At 45.5% G+C, this 25,357-nt stretch overlaps 1 protein-coding gene across 1 annotated transcript in view; it reads right to left on the bottom strand.

Moving 5' to 3' along the window:
* Positions 1–16,615, bottom strand: part of colgalt2b (collagen beta(1-O)galactosyltransferase 2b) — a 55,441-nt gene extending 38,826 nt beyond the window's left edge. Inside the window, exon 1 of the mRNA XM_063200233.1 lies at positions 16,274–16,615. Coding sequence (XP_063056303.1) covers positions 16,274–16,509 — 236 coding nt within the window. The 5' untranslated portion in view covers positions 16,510–16,615. The remainder of the gene's footprint in view (positions 1–16,273) is intronic.
* Positions 16,616–25,357: the final 8,742 nt, after the last annotated feature.

The raw sequence follows: 25,357 nt of genomic DNA, 5'->3' as shown, positions 1-25,357 counted from the left end.
CGTGTTATTTTACTTGATTTGTTATTTTAATGCAACTGTGTAATTTTAATTTTGTAACTATGCTTGTTAATCCCCGTTTTACAAGTTCATCTGTGTGCGCGTGCTTGTGTGAGTGAATGTGCATGCATGTGAATGTCTGTGTGTGTGTGTGTGTGTGTGTGTGTGTGTGTGTGTGTGTGTGTGTGTGTGTGTGTGTGTGTGTGTGTGTGTGTGTGTGTGTGTGTGTGTGTGTGTGTGTGTGTGTGCATGCTTGTGTGTCTGTGCGTGTGCGTGTGCATGCATGCATGTGTATGTCCAGATTCCTGGGGTCTATACATGCAGAAGCTTGGCCAAGCACACAGCCCCAGGCCACAGCTCTTTTGTTTATAGCTGACGTCTGTTCTTTTTTTACTGTTCTTTTCAAAGTGGTACCCCTCCTCATATCCCCTCTGTGTCTCTGCCCTCTCACCACATTTCCTACTTAGCCTCCACGCCCCAAAACCATCCCACCCGAGATTTCTGGGATAATGGACCAGGCTTAGCACCAAGCTGAGTCTCACCAAACAAAGTCTTTTAAAGTCTTTCCCCCCTCCCTATATCCCCTTTGTCTCTGCCCTACCATCAAATTCCCCTACTCAGCTTCGACGCCACCGCCATAGGATGTCAATATTTCACACAATATTTCAACTTACATAAGTCCAGACAGTATATATAAATCCAGATAGCACTTACAACACTGTGGAGAGTCAAAATACTCTGACCATAAGATTCAATTACTATAGTATATATGATAGCTTGAATGTATAAATTGTATTGCCAGAATCAGGGAATCCCTAGAAGTAAAGGAGAAAGGACAAACTCAACCCTTTAACTCAAGAGGAGGTGTGAAATTTCCAGAAATCGTTTAAGAGGTTAAGAGTCACTGCTATTTTCCACTGTGCACACCAGTGACTACAGGAAACCTAAAGTCTTTCGAATTTCGAAAGTCTTTCCCCCTCCCCATGTCCCCTCTGGTTCTCTGCCCTTTCATCATACTCCCCAACTCAGCCTCCATCCCCCCTTGACTTCTGGGAATATGGTCCAGGTCAGACTCAGCATCGCGCAGCATCAGAACGCCCCCTTCTCTTCCTCTCCCTCTTCCCGGCAGGTCTCCGCAGGAGGACCCTTTTACTGGAGGCTACAAACACTACAACACCTAACAAGAGAGGTGTTTTGAAAGGGGGCGTAGGCTCGTAAAGTTTCTGCGCGTGCGTGTGGGTTTGTGCACTCGAACACATGCACAAGTGCAACAAACATACACATAGGCATGTAGGCAAGAGCATGATCCTGCAAGTTAGTGTATTAATATGATACAGTATATAATAATAACTATCTACTTGTAGCACAATTCACATAGTTGTGTATGCGTGTACTGGTACTTTGGCAGTGGTGTATTGAGTTATGTCGTTATTTGTCAGTGTACAATGAGTATACACTATCTATAGGCTCCAATTACATTGCAGGGGTGATAGTGAAAAAAAATCCTGGGCCTGAACTTTTTCCCCTGCTCTAACGACGACGACAAGATACTGCATAGTGATGAAACGTAGGCCTATTTTGACACATTATTCAAACATTTAATAGCCTGTGTATGACCATTATTCAAGCCTGATAGTAGAAGAAAACCCTGGACCTGTAACACTTTCTGAGATAAGAATAACCTAATGTCTAATTATTACCAATGTTTTTATTTGTGCAAACTCTGTCAAGCTTGAAATCAGGCATGGAGCCTGAATACTATCAGTCCTGACATTGTCTTGAAGGATCCTATCTGACCTAAGAAAGTATGTACTACATTGCTCTTTTCATCCACTCCGAACCTACAGCAGCCCACTGATGCAGATGCAGTTTCCTATTGGAGAGCGAGTATAGTGTACATGAAGAACTGTATTGTTAGGGAACCCTCATGGGCTTTGCATGAATACTACTGGAGTTCAGGGGATCTGTGGTGCATGTTAATGGATGAAGCTATACATTTGCCGAGATAAAGGATGCTTTGTTCAATCCTTGCAATGAAAAGATGTAGAAATGGACAAAAAACTATTTCACACAGTACAGTCAGATGTTTTGAAAGAAAGTGTTTCTCTTTCCTTCCTTTATCTTCGTTGGGCTGTCCTCACGCCTCTTCATCTTTGATTCTTTTCCTTTCCCACTTTCTTTTGCCCCTTCCTCTCAGTCCATCTGTCATGTTCTCTTGCCCCCAACTCCATACCTCCATATTTGTGCTCCCCCTCTCCTCTCTCTACCACTCCACACTGCCCCTGTCTCAACATCCTCTTCCTTTCTCCATTCATCATGTCCTTGTGTTGGATCATGTTCTTTCTATCCTGCTCTTTCCTATCATTTCTCTCCTTCTCTCTGAGTGTCGATCTCCACGTGTCTGTCTGCCTGCCTGTCTGTCTGCCTGCGTGTCTGTCTGCCTGCCTGCCTGTCTGTCTGCCTGACGGTCTCTCTGATTGCTGTCTTGGCTCTGTGTGTGAAGTGTGTCTGTCTAACGGTCTACCTCATCATTATTTAGAGGCCTGGGGTGCTCCAGGTCTCACTTCATAGGAAACATCTGGTCACCACATGCTTATCACTCACCTCCACCACACCTCCACCACCACTCTCTCTATAGAGACCGTATGCCTGTATAATCCCCCATCCCTCGCTATCTATATCTCTCTCTCTTTCTCTCTCACACACATTCTGTCCTCCTTTCTCTTGCCTAATGTCTCTCTTGCTATCCGTTATCACCAAGTCCTTACACTGCACTGGACCATACTGCACTGCACTACTCTCTCTATCTCTCTCTCTGTCTCTCTATGTCTCTCTCTTGCTATCCACGTCTAGCACCTGAACATAATCTCTTTCTCTCTCCATCTATCTGCCTATCTATCACTTCTTACCCACTAACCACCTCTCCTGTGAAACACATTACTGCTGGCCAGAGCCAGAACTACTCGCTGCCAGAGAAGAGAATAGACTAGACAGAGCCCAACAGGTCCAGCTCTCATTAAAGCCACACTTGTCTAATTACACTACTCACAGTCTGGGCAATTAGAGGATGTAATACAGCATTAAGGATACTAATGAATCATCCTGATAAAAGAACAATACACGGTTTAGAAACCCTTTCATGCACAGGCTCTATTATAAGCTCGACCATGACTTAATTTGTTACTCAAATTACTTTGTTACTCTGGGTAATGTCATAGCAATGTTGAGATGATGTAGTTTAGACTTTCCAACACTTTTCAGCACTTTTCCAGGGCCGGGTTGCTACGGATTGCTTTTCAGAGTCGGATTGCTACCATGAAAGGTTGCAGGCAGCAGGAACAATATTTAGTCATTCAATTCCAGTCATCGCTAAGTCTCAACTACTCATCAACCTTTTTTTGTAGCAGATGATGTGTTCATGGGTAAAGGCTATGCACAAGTATATGAAGTGCATTTGCAGAGTATGTGTGTGGAAAATATGAATGCGCACAAAGGAATTATGAATATGTATGAATGCGGGTGTGTGTGTGGGAATGCAGATGTGTGTGTGTGTGTGTGCGTGTGTGTGTGTGTGTGTGTGTGTGTGTGTGTGTGTGTGTGTGTGTGTGTGTGTGTGTGTGTGTGTGTGTGTGTGTGTGTGTGTGTGTGTGTGTGGGTGTGTGTGCACGCGTGCATGCATTTGTTGTGTGTGCTGCAATTCAGCTGACGTGGCTGGACCTGCAGACTCAGGGGGGAGGGGGAGTGTGTGTGTGTGTGTGTGTGTGTGTGTGTGTGTGTGTGTGTGTGTGTGTGTGTGTGTGTGTGTGTGTGTGTGTGTGTGTGTGTGTGTGTGTGTGTGTGTGTGTGTACAGCTGAATTCTTCAGGCCCCCTTCAGTCAACAGAGTTGAGCCAGCTCCACTCCCCCCCCTGCCTATGGAAGTCCATTCCCACACTTTCACTTTCGGACACTGGCCATCCAATGTCACACACTCCCTCTCTTTCCCATGCTGACACACGTGCACACACACACACACACACACACACACACACACACACACACACACACACACACACACACACACACACACACACACACACACACACACACACACACACACACACACACACACACACACACACACTTCATTGCTACACCGCAGTTGCTATTGCGGTAAAATAAGGAGTTTTACAGGCTCCTACATAATGGATATGCCAACATTGTGCCTTTTCATTTGGGAACATTCTAGAAATAAACATTTTACCATGTACACTATGATGCATAGGTCTATAGGGTTAATGGATTTTACACTGCAATAACATACAAGGGAATGGCATACTTTATATGAGAAAGAGCTGTATGAAGTAATCACGAAATGAGTGAGTCTAATGGAAAATATGATTATGCTGCAGGAGAACTGATGTCACTGGCATAAAATAGCACAACCAGACCTTTGTAGACTTTATTTATAGCATTCTTTAGTATAATGGAGCGGCAATGAGCTTTTGTGATTGTGAATTTGATTTGGGATCAAATAAGGTGTGGTTGAGGATTATGAAAATGGACAAGCTGCTCTCTCTCTCTCTCTGTGTGTGTCTCTGTCTCTCTCCCTGTATCTTTCTGTCTCTCTCTCTCTCTCTCTCTCTCACACACACACACACACACACACACACACACACACACACACACACACACACACACACACACACACACACACACACACACACACACACACACACACACACACCCACAAACACAGACAGACACAGACAGACACAGACAAAGACACAGACACAGACACAGACACAGACACAGACACAGACACACACACACACACACACACACACACACACACACACACACACACACACACACACACACACACTGAATCAAAAAAAGGTCCACTGGTTTGAAGCGAGGACCTGGTTTCCTCTACCAAGTAGAGAACTTCCTGATACTGCAGGAAATACCCCCTGCCAAAAAACGCAATTAAACCAGACATAACTGCTGTGTAATCAGTGTCACAAACATTGATTTATTCAATAAAAATACGATGAAGACATGCACATATACTCTGGTCCCATTTCCCAGCAGTCTTTCACGGATTCTGACCTTAGAACACTGAATGCTTTGCGATGCAAATAATCTGTCTGCTCCTTAAAATGTACATAAACATGCTATTCTCCATGGCAAACATACAGCACCACCACTCGCCAAGTACACAAACATACACCCCCTTCCACACACACACACACACACACACCCTCCATTTCACCACATAGTAAAAAATACTAGGGCTGAAACAATATTGGATCAAACCGAGAAATCGCAATACGCAGAATCACAGTACTGAATTGTGATGTAAGGAGGCAGTATCATGATACGCCCTTTCAAAGATTTGTCAGCCTTCAGTCCAGAAAACAGCCATATGATTCGATGTGATAGTGCTTCCAAGCTTCAAATGAGATACATTTCAGAAATCGTGGGGTTTATTGAACCGTAAGTCAAAAATCATGATATGAACCGAATCGCGAGTTGAGTGTATCGTTACAGCCCTAAAAAATACCATGTCAATTCAACACGTAAAGACTCAACCTGCTAGTGTGCATTTCGTCCCACAGTGCTCTGCACTTGTTGAATTAACACTGTAACTTTTTATTGCACTCCCCCAAACCACACCAAGTCTCCAACTGGCCATCACACCTCATGGAGTATTTATAACCCCAGGGAGAGGCTGATGCGCCCACTGGGAACACAAGCCATTAGTCATGGACCCTACAGGCCGCGTGCACACGGACATACAGGTCCAGCAGTCTCACATTTGGCAAGAGAGGGTGGCAAAATGAAGCCGGAGACCAAGAGAGAACATTTTTGTGCCATGCTGCCTAAGAGAGAGAGAGAGAGAGAGAGAGAGAGAGAGAGAGAGAGAGAGAGAGAGAGAGAGAGAGAGAGACCGGTACAATAACAGCTTCACATTAATTCATTTGGATGGAGTAATGGAAAGGTTTGCCAACTCGAGAGTAGCCTGGTGTCTAGAGAGGAGAGGAAAACACAGAGGATAGGTGAGGAGAGGAAAGGTGAGAAAAGTAGAGGAGAGGAGGTGATGGAAGCAAGGAGGGGAGATGTGAAGAAAGGAAAAAAAGGAAAGAGAAAGAGACAAAAGAAAGGGTTGGTGTATAGATGAGGAGAGGGGTGGTGTTGGTGAGCTCCTTCGCGACAGGGCGAAACCATGCTTTGGAGAGATTGGCATTCCGACAGGAAACATGCGCTAGTTTCATCAAAACACGCCTGAGTAACGTTCCCCTCCAGCCATGCTAACTCATTTCCCTTCAACAGATGACTGCATGATAGCTATGAGGAATGGCATATTTGAACATCCATCATTCTCGCACAAGACTGCGAACAAAACATATGAAGTAGGTGTTAAAATGTATTTCATAACGTTTTGGAAAAGAGTTCTTCATACCCACGCTGATTTACATGGTTGTACAATGTGCACAGTTTTTTTTTAAAAAAAATTATGCAGTTTTAATTCAAGAGAGTACTCTGGGAACAAATACAATCCAGAAGCTGTTAAATCAACTCTCAAAGTGCTGAATTATCACTGTATTTTCTACAGTGTAAATACGTAGGCCTATCTACAACAGAACGCACACAGATACACACCTGTGCACACATACATGTGCACACAGACAGAGGATTTTTGGACTGTAACGAAAACGTTCACTTGGAAAATTAAAAAAGAAAAAGAAAAACGGGAGCAGTGCGGACATTCCACCTTTATTTTCATAGTATTTCATTTTTTGTCCTGCACCTGCATCTTGGATTACCTTTCTGGACTGTAATGCATACAATTATCAACCCACAGGCACTTACACCACAGCTTGATCTGTGGCCCATAACACATATGTACAGTGCATACCGGTACTACATACTCACATTGCAAACTATCTATCTCACACTGTAGGATGCAAACCACATGTGCAATCTATAGAACTATACTCTACGGGCATAAACACAGGGATGGAGGGGAAAACAAGGTCCTCAAACCTACGTCGCGTGCAAATCCCCCAAAAAACAGAGCGGTTTCCAACTGGCCGACCGACATTCTGCAGTGGCGTATAGAATCGCTTGCACGCAACTAAAAACAAAACACCCACCACACAAACCCATACCGTAGCTAAAAACAGACGAGACAGGTAAGAACTGAGACACGACTGTGAGTGAGAAGAAAGGCCATGATGGATATAGTGTGATGCATAAGGACATGGACACTAAATTAGACTTCTGCTATCAAACCACTACGAGGGATGAAACCGGTATGTGGAGTTAAAATTATAAAACACCCACCAACAAACCGATGCTGCAGCTAAAAACGGATGACACAGGTACAGGTGGAAGGAAAGGCAAGAAAGTAATAAGGAGAGCCGAGTTTATTTGTATAGGCCTAGTGCATTTCATACACAGAGACAGTTCCATGTGTTCCACAAAAATAAAACTATAAAAAAAATCACAACTGAGATGCGATTGTGAGTGAGGAGAAAGATCCAGAGGGGCATGGTGTCATGCAAACGGACATGGACACTAAATTAGACTACTGCTAACAAACAGCTATGAGTGATGAAACCGGTAAATGGGAGTTAAAATTACACTTCCCCTCTCTCTCCTAAAATGCACTTGGTCCTTAGCACTGAGAGCCTCTTTGTTCATTAAAATACCCTTCGTTGCCATGTATTCAGGACGCATCCTCGATTTGTGTACAGTATGTTCCTCTGCCTGTGTGTGCTGTCTGCAAGACTCTTCATCTGACTGTCTCTTGCAATCTCTTTCTCTGTGATTCTATACATGTTTGAAAGAAAGGGGGAGAGGGAGAGAGAGAGAGAATGTGTGTGTGTGTGTGTGTGTGTGTGTGTGTGTGTGTGTGTGTGTGTGTGTGTGTGTGTGTGTGTGTGTGTGTGTGTGTGTGTGTGTGTGTGTGTGTGTGTGTGTATGCATGCGCGTGTGTGTTTACATCTGTATCCTCTTACTTTCCCTGCTGACTGGTCTGATTGACATGTAGTGTGATTGGGCTCATAAGTCATGTGTGACCGGCACAAACATAAAGAGGCCACAACAGACAGACCAGAGGACAGACAGACAGACAGACCAGAGGATAGACAGACAGAGTCAGGAAGGCAGTAACTGACTACGTCACTGTTTCAGTCTTGTTCAAAGATTGCTGTTTCAAAGCATCCAGAGCAGACATAGTGCAGTGTGTGTGTGTGTGTGTGTGTGTGTGTGTGTGTGTGTGTGTGTGTGTGTGTGTGTGTGTGCGTGTGCGTGCGTGCGTGAGTTGGGTATGATTACTATGACTCAGCAACACATCTCATAGTACCACAAAAGTCTCCCTTGTGGCATTATGCTTCACTAAAGTCCATTGAGCCACCATGGAAAATATCAATAAATATCACCCGTCTCCAAATTGATGGCATACGATGTTTTTTATGAGCTTCAGGCAAGATTCCTTCCTTTGACATACAAATGACTATGGCGTAACATTGGCATAAATTCCCCATGTGTAAACAATCAAAAGCAAAAGGAATGGCAACAAATAAAAAGGAGCCCAAATATTTCCCCCCAGGACTAAAACCGTGGACAAAGTGGGGAACCATTTTTGAGATGCCATGGCGTTTCTGTCGGTGAAATCTGTTCTGTGAACATCTGTCTGCATGAACGCTTCAGGTGCCACACTTGCCAAAATACAAACTGCAAGTGAAACAACTCAGTCTTCCTCGTGGATCTCTGTGCTTGACTTCACAGTCTGCACTGCATAAAACAGGACAACATTCCAGTAGGGATGGGACATGCTTTTCAAATAGTCGAAAATTATATTATGAATAGTCGTATATTTCATATAGAGCAGAATTTCAAATAGTTATTTCAAGTTACATTTTAGCAATACAAGTATGTCCTAATATTCAAATAGTTGTCAATGATTTTAGAATAGTGTTTTAGTAAAAAAAAAAATCCCATCCCTAAATACATGATTAATGTAATTTTCATAAGAATTTTAACAGCAAGTGATGCGTGGAAATTATAGAGCGGCTTGGAGACTGCTGCAATTTAGGAAAATTACACCACTGTGCAATTAGTGTGTTGCAATTGGATGGTCAAGAGAAGCGCAGTATAAACAGCAGTAAGTAAAAGTATACTAACTCATTGAGTCAGATGTGACGTGATAGGTTTGGAACAAAAACGGCAACAATGTTTTGCAATGTTCTTTTACTTTTATTGTGACAGGCTCGATCTTCAACATTCCTGAAAGGTTTGTTAAGGAATCTTGAGTCATGTCTCATGAAACACTCACACATGCTTTATGTGCAGGTGACTGATTATTTATGTGCAGGTCACTGATTATTTCTTTAATCAATTAATTTCCATGCATATGGCGGTGTTCTGCACTGAATCAAATGTTTTCATCATATACTATGCATGGCGAGAGCTTAAAGCTTTTTAAGCAGAACCTATGTTATAACCTTATTGTCACCCAAATGATAATGACCAAGTTTTCGTTACTTAAGAGTCTTGGCACTGTCACAGCAATGCTGTTATGATATAGTTCAGCTTTCTCTGCAAAACGTGAATAAGATTGCTGGTGATCCCACTTGTATGAAAGGCCATTTTTTTCACTGTCCACTTTTGCATCGCGATATGATTCCCTGCTCATATCCTGATGTTGTGCTTATCCTGTAGCTGCAATATCCTGCGGCTCTTTACCCCTGACCCAGAAGACCAGGGGTCAGATGATCACTGTCTCCTGAGCCCTGAAAGCGATTTGCATGCTGGACCAAGCTCTGGGAGCTCGACAGTGTTGGTTCTGCAGGCCAAATGTTTTATTTTTATTAGCACTCTACTAGACATTCAAAACCACATCCGGTAGGCCTACATAAATAACATCCTTTACATAAATAGCACACACACACACACACATACACACACAAAATAGGCCTAGTGTAAACATTAAAAAATCAGGTGGGTACATGCCCGCCCAACAGATATTGGCACAGCACCAATGATGACCATCTCACCTACTGCAGAGTTCAGGAAGTTTTGAGCAGGCGAGGTGGCTCTGCTATCACCATTATGAACACACTGTCCTTTTCGAAGAATGTCTGTACAGCTCCAGGGGAGCAGAGCACAGTTTGAATGCCATGTGTTCTAGTGTGCCTGCAATGCCTCAGGGGAACAACATTTCTACACACCCCCCTCATGCGGAGTGGAGCAGAGCAGAGCAGAGCACATGGTTCTGCTATTGTGTCCTGTGGACGAACCAGGGCGGGTGAGGTCGGGTGAGCTTTGGCTGAGCTGAGCTTTGGCCGGGCCCGGGACACAGGGTCATCGGAAGCCCCCGCATCCCCTGTGGGTGCCCTTCACCTCACGGTGCCGTGCTGGCCAAGCTCTGGGGGTAAATCCCACTGGCTCTCTGAGGTTTATGGGCTGGAGATGGATCCTGGAGCCGGATCATCTCCCAGGGGCCCCGAGTCGGCCGTGCTCTGAATCTAGAAGCATCGCGCTCAGCAGCACTCCTATCCATTTAGGGGCCCTAGGCAAAATATACTCATGGGTCCCCTTTGAATTACTGTAGCTGGTATTTACCATGGCAGGGCGGACTGTTGGGGGCCCCAAGGCAACTGCCTAGTTTGCTTATTGGCAAAGCCGGCTCTGATTGCGCTGGTGTCCCACAGATGTTCTAGCCATCCAGGCCTGTCATGCTCTTTAGCTGCAGGGGAAGCCGTAATCAGGAAAGGGTGTTTGGACAGAGTGGAGAAAAGATTAGTCCTGATTCAATACAATACCCCTTGGAAAGAAGAACACACGACTGTCTCGCTGGGTCCAATCAACATGCTGACAGAGCCAGTGCCAGCATTGCACGGCTATAGAAACCAAAATATAAACCAAGCACGCACATAGCACACACACATACTGTACGGCACACACACACATGTATACAAACAACAAACACACACACACACACACACACACACACACACACACACACACACACACACACACACACACACACACACACACACACACACCCACACATTCACATCCATGCTAACACACAAACCAATGAAGCACACACAAATAAAGATCCAATGATGACCACAAAAGATAATTGCAAGCAGATCGCTTTTCTTCCATTTTGTCTCCCATAAATGTTCTCTCCGCTCCCCCACTCTCTGCTCTGTGCGTGTTTTTTGCACATGGCAGGTAAGCTGTATCCCTGGGGAAACATTACTAAGGCATGTGCATGACACGGAGCATCTGAGGTTCCCAAGGTCTGTTCCATATGCCTTCAGGAGCCACACCTGCACACACTGATAGAGCTGAGGAATGCATGATTGTGCAAGTGTATGCGCTTTGTGCTGTGGAGATAAAGGGCGGTATGGAGCTGGGGCAGAAACACAGTGGGTCTATAATAGCGGTTTTCAAAGTGGGGGCCGGGGTCCCCTGTGGGGCCGCGAGGGGGTACTTGGGGTGGTCACAGCAGGTCAAAATGAAGAGTATTGCGAAGTAAAATGGCCTCGTTTATGCCAAAGGCCCCATTTATGCCATTTATGGCAAAATAGCCTCATTTATGCCAATACTGCTTCATTCATTACATTTCCTGCTGTAGTCGCATAGATTTAGGGGCGCACTTAGCGACTTATGAAAGGGGGTGCATTGAAAAAAATGTGGCACGATCCATGTCAGGGAGGCCTTGGCTAGAATCTAATGGTATATAGGGGGGCTTGTCATGGTAAAGTTTGGGAACCCCTGGTCTATAAAATATCTATGCGTCCTTGGAGGACCCAATTATTCCATAGTCAACACAAGATAAAGACGTATAAACATGTGAACATCTGCAAAGGCAGACAGTAAATATACTTGAGCATGCATGTAAGCAGAAAAGCATGCAAATATAAACATACACATTCGCAAATACTATGCACACATGCACAGACAATTCTGCCAAATTGAAGACAAAGCCATATAGATTTGCCAGTAAATCATGGCTCACTTTTATAGCATCTTTTCATTGATGCCCGTAAAACACACATTTTAAAGCAAACACACACACACACACACACACACACACACACACACACACACACACACACACACACACACACACACACACACACACACACACACACACACAGTCTCTCTCTCTCTCTCTCTCTCACACACACACACACACACACACACACACACACACACACACACACACACACACACACACACACACACACACACACACACACACACACACACACACACACACAGTTCAGTGCTGTTCACTGTGGGCTGACTCCAAACACATGTACAGGTATGTATATGTGCCTGAGGGACTGTTCAGACAGATCTTTGCCTTAAATCATCGCTTGACATCTACTGCATCCTTTACGTTACGCTCTGGTTTACCATGCATCTTAAGGAAGTGTCCACCTCTCTCCACCTGACAATCCATCAGTCAGGACCATTCAATTTGCGCATAACAACCGCAAACTTCAGAGTTGTAGACGTGTGTTTTTGTAATAAGGTAATATATGGAAGGCAGCATATGGAAAACCAATGACCCCTTTGGACTTGCCCCTTAATTGTCTTTGGGTCAACCTGCCTAGGGTTAAGGTCAGGGTTAGGGTTAAGGTCAAGCTTTCATGGACAGCTTGGGTTAGGGTTATGGTTTGGGTAAGGGTTAGGGTTAGGCTTGCCCCTTCTGAAGCCAGATGACTGAGGCTGATAACTGAACTGGCTGGGACTGGCCAGAGCCTGTCTTTACCAAGAAGCAGACTAGGAAGTTGCCTAAAGCCCCATCAAATTTGCCCATAGTAGGGATAGTAGGGCCCCCCCAAATAGTCAGCCCCGCCATGGTAAATGTCAGTGAAAGTAATTCAAAAAGACCTTATGTCTCTATATTTTGCCTAGGTCCCCCAAATGGGCAGAACCACTGCTGCCCCCAATCCAACAATCACAGGTTGCCAGACTTGAGCCATTACTCATTCAGCATTTTGTGCTAACTTTCAGATGTATTTTCCATGCTTAAATCAATGGCAGTAATAGTAGCAATACTCGATAACAGTGACTGATTTTTGTTAACCTATATTTATATTATTGGAACGCCTTAAACATTATTTGCGTGCGGTAATGTGTTTCATATTCATTACAATATTAATTATATTCATTATAATATTATACTCATTCATATATTCAATATTATATTAATTTTATTAATTTCCCTTAATATCTGACTCTAGGGTGATGCGACACACAAATATGATGTGATATGGGAATGCTCGGAGGATACAATGCGCAAACTTGGTCCTTAATAAACATCAGGCATCAGGCTATTATTAACTTCTTTATTAAAGACTTATATCATTGAAAGTATTTCCTCTGTCTCCCTCTCTCACACACACTTATCATTGGCTCCTCCAGATGGATGATGTGACATTGGCATGTCACCCTCGAAATGCAATCTGACCCCAGAAAAGAAGCACCTGTGTTAGTGAAAGTCAGTGAAAGCCTCTCTCGAACTCTTGTTGTCTTCGTGACTGTGCACAGATGGAAAAGAAGTCAGCAGCACCCTATCCCAGATCTATATGGTCTGGGCTCCACCACGGTACTACCCCAGTAGAGCTGGAATGTGGCTGTCTCCGCTAACCTGGCTGTAGCCAGTGGCTCCTGGGTTCATGTGATCTGAGGAGCATGACCCCACCCACCCACCATGCCATTCCACGCATTCCTCCTGCACGAGACAAACCCTCGCAGGTCTTCACACAGCTTCGACCTGCCCACGCACATACACACATGCATGCACACACATGAGGTGCATACATACGTATACATACACACATATACACACACTCCCCGAAAGTTCCACAAAGTCTCTGTGATGCTGTCCCGCAACTGGACACCCTCATATGAAATGAGGAACACAGATACGCACAAACGTACACACATGCATTGCACACACGCACACAAAGACACAAGCACACAAAGTGAGATGGATGACCCCTCCAAACTTGGACTAATTAAATCGCGCTCACTCAACTTTTTTTTTTTAAGGTCTTTTTGATGTGTAATTGAGATACAAAGGATGACAGGTCCAACAGCAAGTGGTAATTAAATCACACCATAAACCACATTGTTTGGACAGCTAAAGCTCAGCTGGGCCAGTGAAGGCCACTTCTCCACTGAAAATCCATATCCAGCTTCACATTAATTACAACTTAATTACATGATGTAGTGCAGTGTATGTCCGTATGTAACATTTTTGTAAGGACCCTTACCTAGGATATTATTCATCTCTGCATGTGTGTGTGTGTGTGTGTGTGTGTGTGTGTGTCTGTGTGTGTGTGCGTGCGTGCGTGCGTGCGTGCGTGCATGCATGCGTGCGTGCGTGAAAGTGTGTGTGTGTTGGTCTGTTTGTGTGTGCGTTCATGTGTGCATGTGTGTGTATTGTACAGCCATGTATTGTACACCTCAGCTGAGATCTGGAACAGACATTTGCTTTGGGTTAAGGTTGGTAAAAATCACTTTACACTGCACTTTGGCAAAACCACAGTTGCTGGTTGACATTTAAGTGGTGTTGAAATGATCCACAAATGAAGCCCCAAAACGAAGCAATTGAGCCCCTCCCAGAGAGAGAGAGAGAGAGAGAAACAGACAGACAGACAGACAGAAAGCACAGAGACAGAAGGAGAGACAGAGAGCAGCGCCAAAAGAGCGTACAACACGCACAAGAGCTCTGAGCGATGCAATCTGACAGCTGTGGAGATGAAACAATGGAAAGGTCTTACCGCCAGAATAATTCCCCTCAGTATTCGAACCCTACCCACCCGAAGTGGAACATAGGGAGAGACAGGGAGAGGCAGAGAGAGAGAGAGAGAGAGAGAGAGAGAGAGAGAGAGAGAGAGAGAGAGAGAGAGAGAGCGTGTGAGAGAGAGAATGACAGCGCAGCGCAAGAGCGGAAAGAGCCATGAAGTGGGTGACAAAATGTGATAGAAATGAGATGGAAAAAGACACCAGACTTGAGGACACAAGAAAAAAAAGTGTCCCCCCTCCAATGTCCCCTGGGATGGGAGTGGAGTGCCTGAACCTCTGCACCTCCTCTGCTCCCACTTGTTTGAGTTGACCCTCTTAGCACGGGCATGACAGCCACATCAGTAATTTAGACATTTGCTCAGAGGGCTGGGTGGGGTGGTATGGACAGGGGAGGAGGGCTGGGAACGGACCCACGCTGACTCTCAGAGAGGGGCTACAGGCGACAGACAGAGGGGGCTGGGTTGGCTTTTAGTGTGTGTGTGTGTGTGTGTGTGTGTGTGTGTGTGTGTGTGTGTGTGTGTGTGTGTGTGTGTGTGTGTGTGTGTGTGTGTGTGTGTGTGTGTGTGTGTGTGTGTGCGTGTGTGGTGGCGAGTGGGTAAGGGTAAGGGGAGGGGGTACACTGAATGGAAAACAGACGAGCGCGAAGCCCCTGCAAACAAAAGGGGGTTTAACTAGCTGGCCAGCCTACATGAAAGAGCCCCACAGCGGGATGATATCCAGCAAGAAAACAAAACAGGCCAGGGGAAAGCACTGCAAAAAGAAACATTTGGCAATTTTACAGATTCACCTTAAGTTTTAAAGTTACCTTACAGTACAGTGCCATGTTTTGTGATGGCATCGGAGGGAAACAAAATGAGGCTTCTTCAACTGCAAGGTGCTCTGTTGGCATGTGGGGGGGTTTGAACTCCTGAGAAAGGCCTACTATTAACAATTTCCGCATGACTGCCCAACAGCAGCAGTAGGCGTCTCAGACAGAATCCAGGATGGCACGAGCATCATTCACCAGCCGTTAACTCTTGAGAGAGCGGGAGCGAAGATAGTGTTGTCTACCTGAGAGAGCGTAGCCTAGGTAGGCTACCTGGTCGTCTGACAAACCTCCGTGTCCGCGGAGGTGTACAACATCACTCCTAACTGGTTTTAGCAGAGCCTTTTTCTTTCATCTTCCGCTAACGTTCAATTAAGGCGAGCAGACACGCGAGGGGAATGCGTCATAAAAGTTTGCAACAGGTCTCCTTCACGCTGACAGCGGCGGCACTGTTCCTGCCTGTTGCCACAGGCATTTCATTAAGCCACTCGCACTAACCGAGTACAACTTGTCCTACCGTTCATTCATGTCACTAAACTCCGGCAATAAACAATAAATAGCACTTGGATGCAATGGTTACAGTTGTGAAAATGTTTGAAAGTCTGGGTACTTGCAGAAAAACTTAAGAGAAACTTTTCCTCACCATATCGCGATCCGGTCCTTCGGGTACTCCAGCCTATCGATGCAGCCCAGGTAGTAGGGCAAACTGTGCGCGGCGTTGCGAGCCAGTATGGCGATCATAACTTTGGGCTTCAGGAGAGGCGATTCGGCTCGGACGGGCTCCTCCACCAGCGTCACCAGCTCCGAACGACATGCCGGCGGCACAGCGGCCACAAGCATGAAGAAGAAGCCGATAGCTACCGCTCCCACCGCCGGCATCGTTCCCGGATCGCACCGTTATGTCAACCTGAGTTGGGTCGCGACTGGCTTTGTGCGACAGGGGAAGGGATAGGAGGGAGACGGAGAGTGAGAGAGCGGTAGATGGGGAGGGGAGAAAGAGGAGACATGTGGGGAAGGTGTGATAGGGGTCGCCCTCCAAACTCAGCCCTCACACTCTCTTTCATCAAATTTCAAATTATGGGTAAGTCAAGTGGGTGTGCCAAAAATCATAACCCTGCCACTTACTTTCATAACAGACAACCATGTAGCCTACTCAACCACACGTTAGGTCAACTACAGAATAGGCTATAACCTACGATAGATAACTTAGTTTGTTACAGCGCATTTCCCAGTTTTTAAACAGAATTTATAGCCTAAACAACATAGTGTATGCATGCAAATTAACACAAATCGTATGTTGACTGAAATATGTAACACATGTTTTATAGGCTAATTATGTTAATGCATCTAACTTGCCTTTATATATTCTAACGTCTTCCCATCTAACTTCACAATTAACATCACAACACATTTGACGTTAGAAAAGGAATGAAGCTTATCTGGGCGCGTGCACGCACACACACACACACACACACACACACACACACACACACACACACACACACACACACACACACACACACACACACACACACACACACACACTTTACAATCTACCCAAACTGATATTTGAGGAATGAGCTTAAAAATGTATTTCTTGGGGTTTTGGGGCTTTTATTTGATTATTATTTTATTTGATAGGAGAGTGAATGACAGACATGAAATGATTTGGGAGACAGAGAGGGTGGGGTTGGGGAAAATCCGGGTCCCCATGGACATGAAGCCATATGGTGCAGGTGTCCTAGCGAGCGTCACAGTCCAAAAAAAAAATTAAGTAAAAATAAATTCAAATTTATTTGTCTAAATTGTGCAATCTGAGCACAGGAGTATAAAGGAGAAGTATACGTACATTCATGATGTAAGTGCAATGCCAGTAGCCTACTTGCTAAATAGTACTGAAAAAGTAAGAAAAGTAAAGATCCTTATCAGTTACACATTAATTAAACAGGGATAACTGTCAAAAAGCTATATAGCTTATAACTGAGAAGGATCTTTACCTTTCTTTTACTTCTATTTTATAGTCTACACCCCTGATTCTGGGTCTTCTCATCTCCATTAACCTCTCTCTCTCTCTCTCTCTCTCTCTCTCTCTCTCTCTCTCTCTCTCTCTCTCTCTCTCTCTCTCTCTCTCCTCTCTCTCTCACACACACACACACACACACACACACACACACACACACACACACACACACACACACACACACACACACACACACAGACACACAGACACACACACACTTTTGTTGAATTATGATAAGTATTTTGTACTGTGAGTGAGAGACTGCCTGGGGTACCCTTATACCTTGTAGTGTCATCAGTGTTGGCACCTGCATCTCCCCATCCAGCAGCAAAACAACATTGTGGACCAATGACATAGTCCACTAGCCCCCTCTAGTGTTGAAAGCTTCACAATGCACAATTACACTATTCCCGCTTGAGGAGTCCAGCAAGAAACTGTATACAACAGCGACCTCATAAGACATAGACCACTCATTACTGTGAATGTTTTGGAGCAAGACTGGGCTAAAGGGTCAGTAAGACTGTCATTAACCCCAGGCCTGGGTCACCAGGTCCTCTGATTCTGTGCCGCTGCCCAATGTTTTCCAAGTGGCTAAGACACTGGGTGTGCATTCCAATATGCGACCTTGCATCCTCCACTTGTGCTTGTAGCCTCACATTTTGCTGATGCCCTGTGTCCGTGGAGAAAACAATTAAGTTTCCAGCCACAACAATTATGGGGAGACTATTCTTCATTCACCATCTAGTTTGCAAATGAGAAAATGACTTTACAATTGATCTTTTGCGAGATATTGAAATAAAATGCTGTTGTCAGTGACATCATCATGACATATAACGTCCTGGTACGAGGCCACAAGCACAAGTGGAGGACACAAGGTCACATATTGGAACGCACCCATGGGTTACAGCTCAACAACACCATGTCCAGTGCTAGACGTTCAATAATGAAAGGTTTTTTGGCTAATTCTTACCCACAGTCTGTCTTCTTGGGTGGCTTTTTATGTGAACCTGAGTGACATAACACAGAAAAGGTCCTTTTTTGTGTGCGGTATGATGATGTCATGTGACTGGAATTCACCAGGTTTTGTCACAGTAAATGTTGCTGAGGGGAATCATGAAATGAGGGCCCAGCAATCTAACACCCTGAATTGCGACCTAATCACCTACTGTAGGCCTGTCATTCATTTTTGTAAGTACAAAGTAAATGTGTGAATTGTTTATTTATGTTAAGTTTAATAATGCAATACTTTGTCCTAGCACACTGAATGACAACTGAGTAAATGTGCTATATAAAAAGTTTGATTTTTTAATTAATAGAAAGTTAAAAATGTGTATTTCTGGAAATTCAAAATGGCGGACGTAGGATGGAGAAGACATTTATAAACATTAACATTTATGAATGGGCAGGATGAATTCTGGAAATAAACTACTGAAAACATTACACAGTGCACCTTTAAGTCTGCCCTGCCATGTAGCTGATGAGGTACTTATAAACGTTTGTCACTTTTATTACCCAGGCTAACAGCGTGGGCTTACTTACTAAAAATTACAACAGCCACTTCCTCTTTTTCAAAGGTGAAGGTCAATATAACACACATGGTAAATTTCCAGTCATTAATAGTCCTAAGGTGCATAACTAAGACAAATGGTATGTTTAGTGTGACGGTTGGTTGTAAATACTGTCATTTTCCGAGGGTAGCTAAAACGGGGATGATATTTATAGTCCTGTATCTTAGTATGCCATGTTGTTGCAGCCACTATCAACTGTCCCTGTATTATACCTCTTCTTTAGTTCATGAAAGGTGTGGTGGGGTACTCTAGATTTATTGCCGAAGCTTTCATATTAAACCAGTTATCTGGACAATGTATGATACCAATCACCATATTTTAACAGATTTTAAAAGCCGTCCGGAAAAAGAAAGTTTGCACAGAGCATGTTTTTTTATGTGGAAGATTTTGTGCGCAGTGTAGTGAGCAGTGGCGGCATCCTGTGATGGATTGATGTCATCTGCCTGTACAGCACAGCAGAGCGGAGACGGAGATGGAAAAAGTTCCCAGCTCCAGCCAAGCCCACCCTTCACAGTGCCTAGCAGCTGGCACACATGCAGGCTGCAGAGGAGACAAGCTCTTCCTCCTGTCCCCAGGCCTGGACTGGTAGTATGACATACGGGACACTTCCTGGTGAAAAGAAAACAATCCTCATGGGCCAATGCTATTCTTTTTTGTTTGGGTTTGGAGTTTTGTTTTTACATTTTTTTTTACAGACTGGTCCACAATTTAGAGGAGGAAGTGCAAAAATGCCCAGGCCTTTTTTGTAGTCCAAGCCCAGCCCTGCTTGTGTCCCTACTCAGAGGATGTAAATAGTGGAAGCATAGCTCAACATCCCTAGAGTTGGCATGTTTGCGTGCAGTACTTCCCTTTACACCAGGCCAGTTCTGATACGGCCTTTTGGATGAACGTCAAATCATCTTCATCATAGCTTAATCCGAGACAAGACAGTGCAATGGCTTAGAAAGTATCGTAACCCTTTTGATAAACATGACCTGGATGTGTAGTACTTCTCTTGTCCGAGGAGGGGAAAAAAACAAAAAACAAAAAACAAACAAAAACAAAATGTTTCCCAACAACTTCTTCAGAAGACTTTTCTCTTGCCTGTCTCTTCCAAGAAACAGCGCATGGGTCACAGCAGCTCAAACCATCACCACTTCCTTTTTGCTAAACCCTGCCCCTCAACCAGGGCTGCTGACAGCTTTGGCTGGGTCCTGGACAAATACCTCCCCACCCCCCCCACCCCATACATACAATGTAATGAGGATCCAATTCTGGGCCCCCTCTCTCCCTGGGCCCGGGACAGCTGACCCCGTTGTCCCCCACTGTCAGCTTCCCTGCTGCCCAACCTTCCACCAACCTCCACCCTTCTCCATCTCACATTCGCCAACACATTGCCACAGTAATGTGTGGCTATGCTTGGCAGTGGCAGGCTTGGCAGGCAGGCAGCAGTTCGGTGGCACTGCTGTAGCTAAGCCATAGACGGCAGTGCCACTCTCTGCCACCGTGTGGCCCGCAAAGCAGAGGCCGAGAAGCTGTTAGAGCGAGACCGACACCAGTAGGACTACATTACGGTATACAGGGGGAAGGAGAGCGGGATGGAGCCGGGCCAACACTGTTCCCAAAAGCCTTTTAGTGGAATCGCTCAGGGTCTGGTGGCAGGACTGAGTGCTGTGGGAAGAGGAGGAGTGGAAATGTGGAGGAGAGAAAGAGAGGAAAAGCAAAAGAGAGAGAGAGAGAGAGACTGAGATATAGACAGAAACAGAGACAGATGGACAGCGAGGAGGAAGGGTGGAGAATGAGAGAGAGAGAGAGAGAGAGAGAGAGAGAGAGAGAGAGAGAGAGAGAGAGAGAGGGCGGGGAAGAGATAGTGAGAAAGAGTTGGAAACATGGAGCTTTCTTGACGCAAGAACACTTGTCATTTTCGCATGTGTCTTGAGAGTGTCTCTAGGCCTCTGACGCCACTCCCATTTGTCTTCTGGTATGGCCTTGGTTTTGGCCTGTCTGTCCGGGAAAACATCTGTAACATTTTTGGATTCAAATTCCTGACCAGGGACAAAAACACCAGCATCTTATTTATATTCTATCTCAGTTGCTATTTTTTTCCGTCTTGAGAGTCGCTGATATGTTCTCAATGGCTTACTGAGTGTAAGTCAATCATTGGCATTTGCCTGAGTCTTACATTGTGCATCAGCTGCTGTAGTCTTCATTAGGTGGAATAAAAATCACTTTGGACTGAAGTGGGCTGAACAACGTCAGCAGCCATTTTACAACCGGTAGGAGCAGAGACAGAAAAACAGAGACAGAGACAGGGTCAGACAAGGATGGGAACAGGTACAGGAGAGGACGAGCATGTGGGAAAAGCAGAGAGAAGTGGCGAAGAGGCAGAGAGAGAGAGAGAGAGAGAGAGAGAGAGAGAGAGAGAGAGAGAGAGAGAGAGAGAGAGAGAGAGAGAGAGAGAGAGAGAGAGAGAGAGAGAGAGAGAGGAAACAAGGCCAGGCGTCTGGTCGGAGTTAAGGGTAATAGTCGGTTTATGTCACGCTGGCAGGCTGTGTGAACCGGGTACTGGCTAGAGTCAGGAGTCTAGCTAGGATTTGGAAATGAGGGTCAATTAAAGAGAGGGAGACTGGGAAGAGAGAAAAGAGAGGGAGGGCAAAAGAAGTAAAGGGAGAACAAGAGAGTGGTGGGTAGGGGAGAGAGAGAGAGAGGGAGAGAGGGGGAGAAAGAGAGAGAACGAGAGAGAGAGAGGCAGACAGACAGACAGCGAGAGATGTTGGAAAGCAGATACACAGAAGGCCAGATAGACAGAAGAAAATAGAGAGAGAGAGAGAGAGAGAGAGAGAGGTGGGCAGACAGAAAGAGCAAAGGTGTGTGTGTGTGTGTGGAGGGGGGCAGCGGGAGAGAGAGAGAAATCGGGGCTAGCCAGTGCTGCAAGCCGCTCAGCCAAACGGGTCTGGTCTTCTCCATTTCAACTGCACCAGAGGACCAGAGAGAGCACCACTCTCCAGCCTGATGTGGTAAAACCCAATCAACCATGCGTGCGTGCGTGCGTGTGCATGCGTATGTGCATGCATGCGTGAGCAAGACATTAGGCTAGTTCGCCCCACAAATTGGAAGGGGTGTGTTGGGGGTGGTGTTGGCCAAAACTTCTGGAACATGCCGTACCCTGTCAAGCGTGCACGCAAACACACACACGCGCACGCGCACACACACACACTTTCTCTTTATTGGCCCTTACCTCATGCTGGAAAGAACATTGTCTTGCCCATACCCCTGGCTGAGGTTAGAATACTTCCTCCAGTTCATGTTGCCTCTCTGTGTGCTCTGTCTCTCTGTGGGTGAGACATTATCCTAGTGTAGTGTTCACTATTCACTCAGTGGGCCTTCGGAGATTGTCATGGGGCAGCTTAAAGGACAAATGTGTGTGTGTGTGTGCGTGTGTGTGTGAGTGAGTGGGGGTGGGGGGGGGGGGGTGAATTGGGGCTTGCATAAAGGACAAATGTAGCAAAAGGGAGAGCAAAGAGAGCAAGAGTAAGAAAAAAACATGAACAAGAGGGAGGGAGGGAGCGAGCGAGCAAGCAAGAGAGAGAGAGAGAGAGAGAGAGAGACAGAGACAGAGACAGAGAGAGGAAGATGATTGCACAAAAGATTGTTTGTGTTAAGAAGTCACCATTTAAATGCCACAATGTCAACATGCCTAGAAGATGATGCAAGAAGGACCATGTACTTTTGAGAGAGAAAAAAAGGAAAGAAAACAAGAGGGACAAGCAGTGAGTGGTGCAAACTGCAAGAGATGAGAGAGAGAGAGAGAGAGGATGAGGTAAGCCAGCCAGCCAGCAACAGCAGCATCTCCACAGTAAGCAGTGTCAGGATCCTGTTACAGTCCAATGACTCAATCCAGAACCATGAGTTGGCACCTCGCTGCCAGAGCGCATGCATCGACCCCAGTCGCTAATCCCTATGCTGCTAACGGCAGCTGCCTGCAAGGCTGACGTTCTACGCCTCTCTCTCTCTCTCTGTGTGTGTATGTCTGACTGTAGTAGGCAGTTATGATTGAAACCACAAGGCGGCCCTTTAAATTTCCTGTCCAGCTGACCGTTGTTGATCCCGGGTTGCTGCTCTGGAGAAACTCAAGTGTCAGCTACCTACGTACCTGCAAGGTCGTCTTCCTGTAAACATCGTTTATTGCAGACAAAGATTTTTTTTTAACCTTCTCTTTTTTTTGGTCACCACCACTTCTTCAAATTCACCAGCAGGTGGCGTATGGAGTTATTGGGCGTATGGAGTTCCTTTGTGGTAGGCCTACTACTGGCAGTTTGCTTTTGTGCTTCAATGTGAAGGCCTTCTCCGGGTTGGTGAAGCAAGCAGGCTGGCTGGCTGGCTGGCAGGCACTGGCACACAATAACTCGGTTTGGACCATGGTGAGTTATAGCTGGCAGTGCCAAAACTGCCTTTATGGCTTCCTAGAATTCACTGTGGTGGTAAATAACATTTAGCTCCTGAACAAGGACGGCCGGCCGTCTTGGCTGTGGGCTACAGTACGGAGACACTCAGGGCAGTTAAAGTAGCCTGACATAGTCCAGTCAGTATGCAGCAGGGGAAGTTAAAGAGGAAAATATGACACCATTCACATCTGTTATTTATTTATTTCTTTTTTTAATAGAAAAACCGAAAAAGAGCACTGGAAATGAAAAGCACTAAAAAAAAACAAAAAACAAAAACGTTTTAAATGGCGAAAGAATCTGGTAATCGTGACAACAAAAAGCACAAGTCAGTATCTCCCTGGTGGGTTGCACCTCTAACCAAACCTCATTTTGAAGCAGGAATGTGTGTGTGTGTGTGTGTGTGTGTGTGTGTGTGTGTGTGTGTGTGTGTGTGTGTGTGTGTGTGTGTGTGTGTGTGTGTGTGTGTGAGATCCACAGGGAAAGACCGGAGAGTTCAATAGATGACTAATGGCCATGTAAGCAGGTGCAGAGACCCCATTCTGGGTTCACACACACACACACACACACACACACACACACACACACACACACACACACACACACACACACACACACACACACACACACACACACACACACACACACACACACACCCTCTCCCCTCACTCACACACACCTACATTGCACACACACACACACAAGATCAACACACACACACACACACACACACACACACACACACACACACACACACACACACACACACACACACACACACACACACACACACACACACACACACACACACACACACACACACACCCTCTCCCCTCACTCTCACATTCTCTCTCTCCATCTCATGTCATTCCACTCCATCGCCCTGGCCTGTTCTCACCCTATGCCCTATGAGCACAAGCACTCTCACACATACAAAACACACACACACACACTGCATCATCCACCTTTGACTATAACACACACTTACATAACGCTCTATTAAATGGCACTGTGGAAAAGCTTTAGCTCGCCCTGCTGTGTGTGTGTGTGTGTGTGTGTGTACAATTTAAGTGCGTGTGTGCATGTACAATGTGTGTGTGTGTGTACATTGTATTGTACGTGTGTGTGTGTGTGTGTGTGTGTGTGTGTGTGTGTGTGTGTGTGTGTGTGTGTGTGTGTGTGTGTGTGTGTGTGTGTGTGTACATTGTATTGTACGTGTGTGTGTGTGTGTGTGTGTGTGTGTGTGTGTGTGTGTGTGTGTGTGTGTGTGTGTGTGTGTGTGTGTGTGTGTGTGTTTTAGTGTTGTTGAGCTGTGACTCCCGACCCTGAGGGGGGGTGGTGTGTCTGGGGGTGGGGGGTGGTCAGGAATGCTGACCTATGCTGTCTATATTGCCTGAGGAGGGCACTGCACTATGACAGAACGCCAAACAAACAAACAAACAAATAAAAACAACATCGACACGTGGAATAGGATTTTTTTTTAAAAACAAGACAGATGAAACAACTAAAAAATAAAAATCCTTCAAAAACAAAAAGGCAGGAGTCAAGGGCAATCGAAATAAAACACATTTCTGTCTCTTTTTTTTCTCTCATTACTTTTCCGCGCGCTAATCAAAATATCGGTTTCTCTCTCCCCCCCTCCCCCCCCCCCCCACACACACACCATGCCATCATCTGTCATTCACATCACAACCCCACCCCCCCCCCCCACCCCCGCC

The sequence above is a fragment of the Engraulis encrasicolus genome, chromosome 6, assembly GCF_034702125.1.
Source record: "Engraulis encrasicolus isolate BLACKSEA-1 chromosome 6, IST_EnEncr_1.0, whole genome shotgun sequence".
NCBI lineage: Eukaryota > Metazoa > Chordata > Actinopteri > Clupeiformes > Engraulidae > Engraulis > Engraulis encrasicolus.
This window is presented reverse-complemented; position numbering and strand designations above follow the sequence as displayed.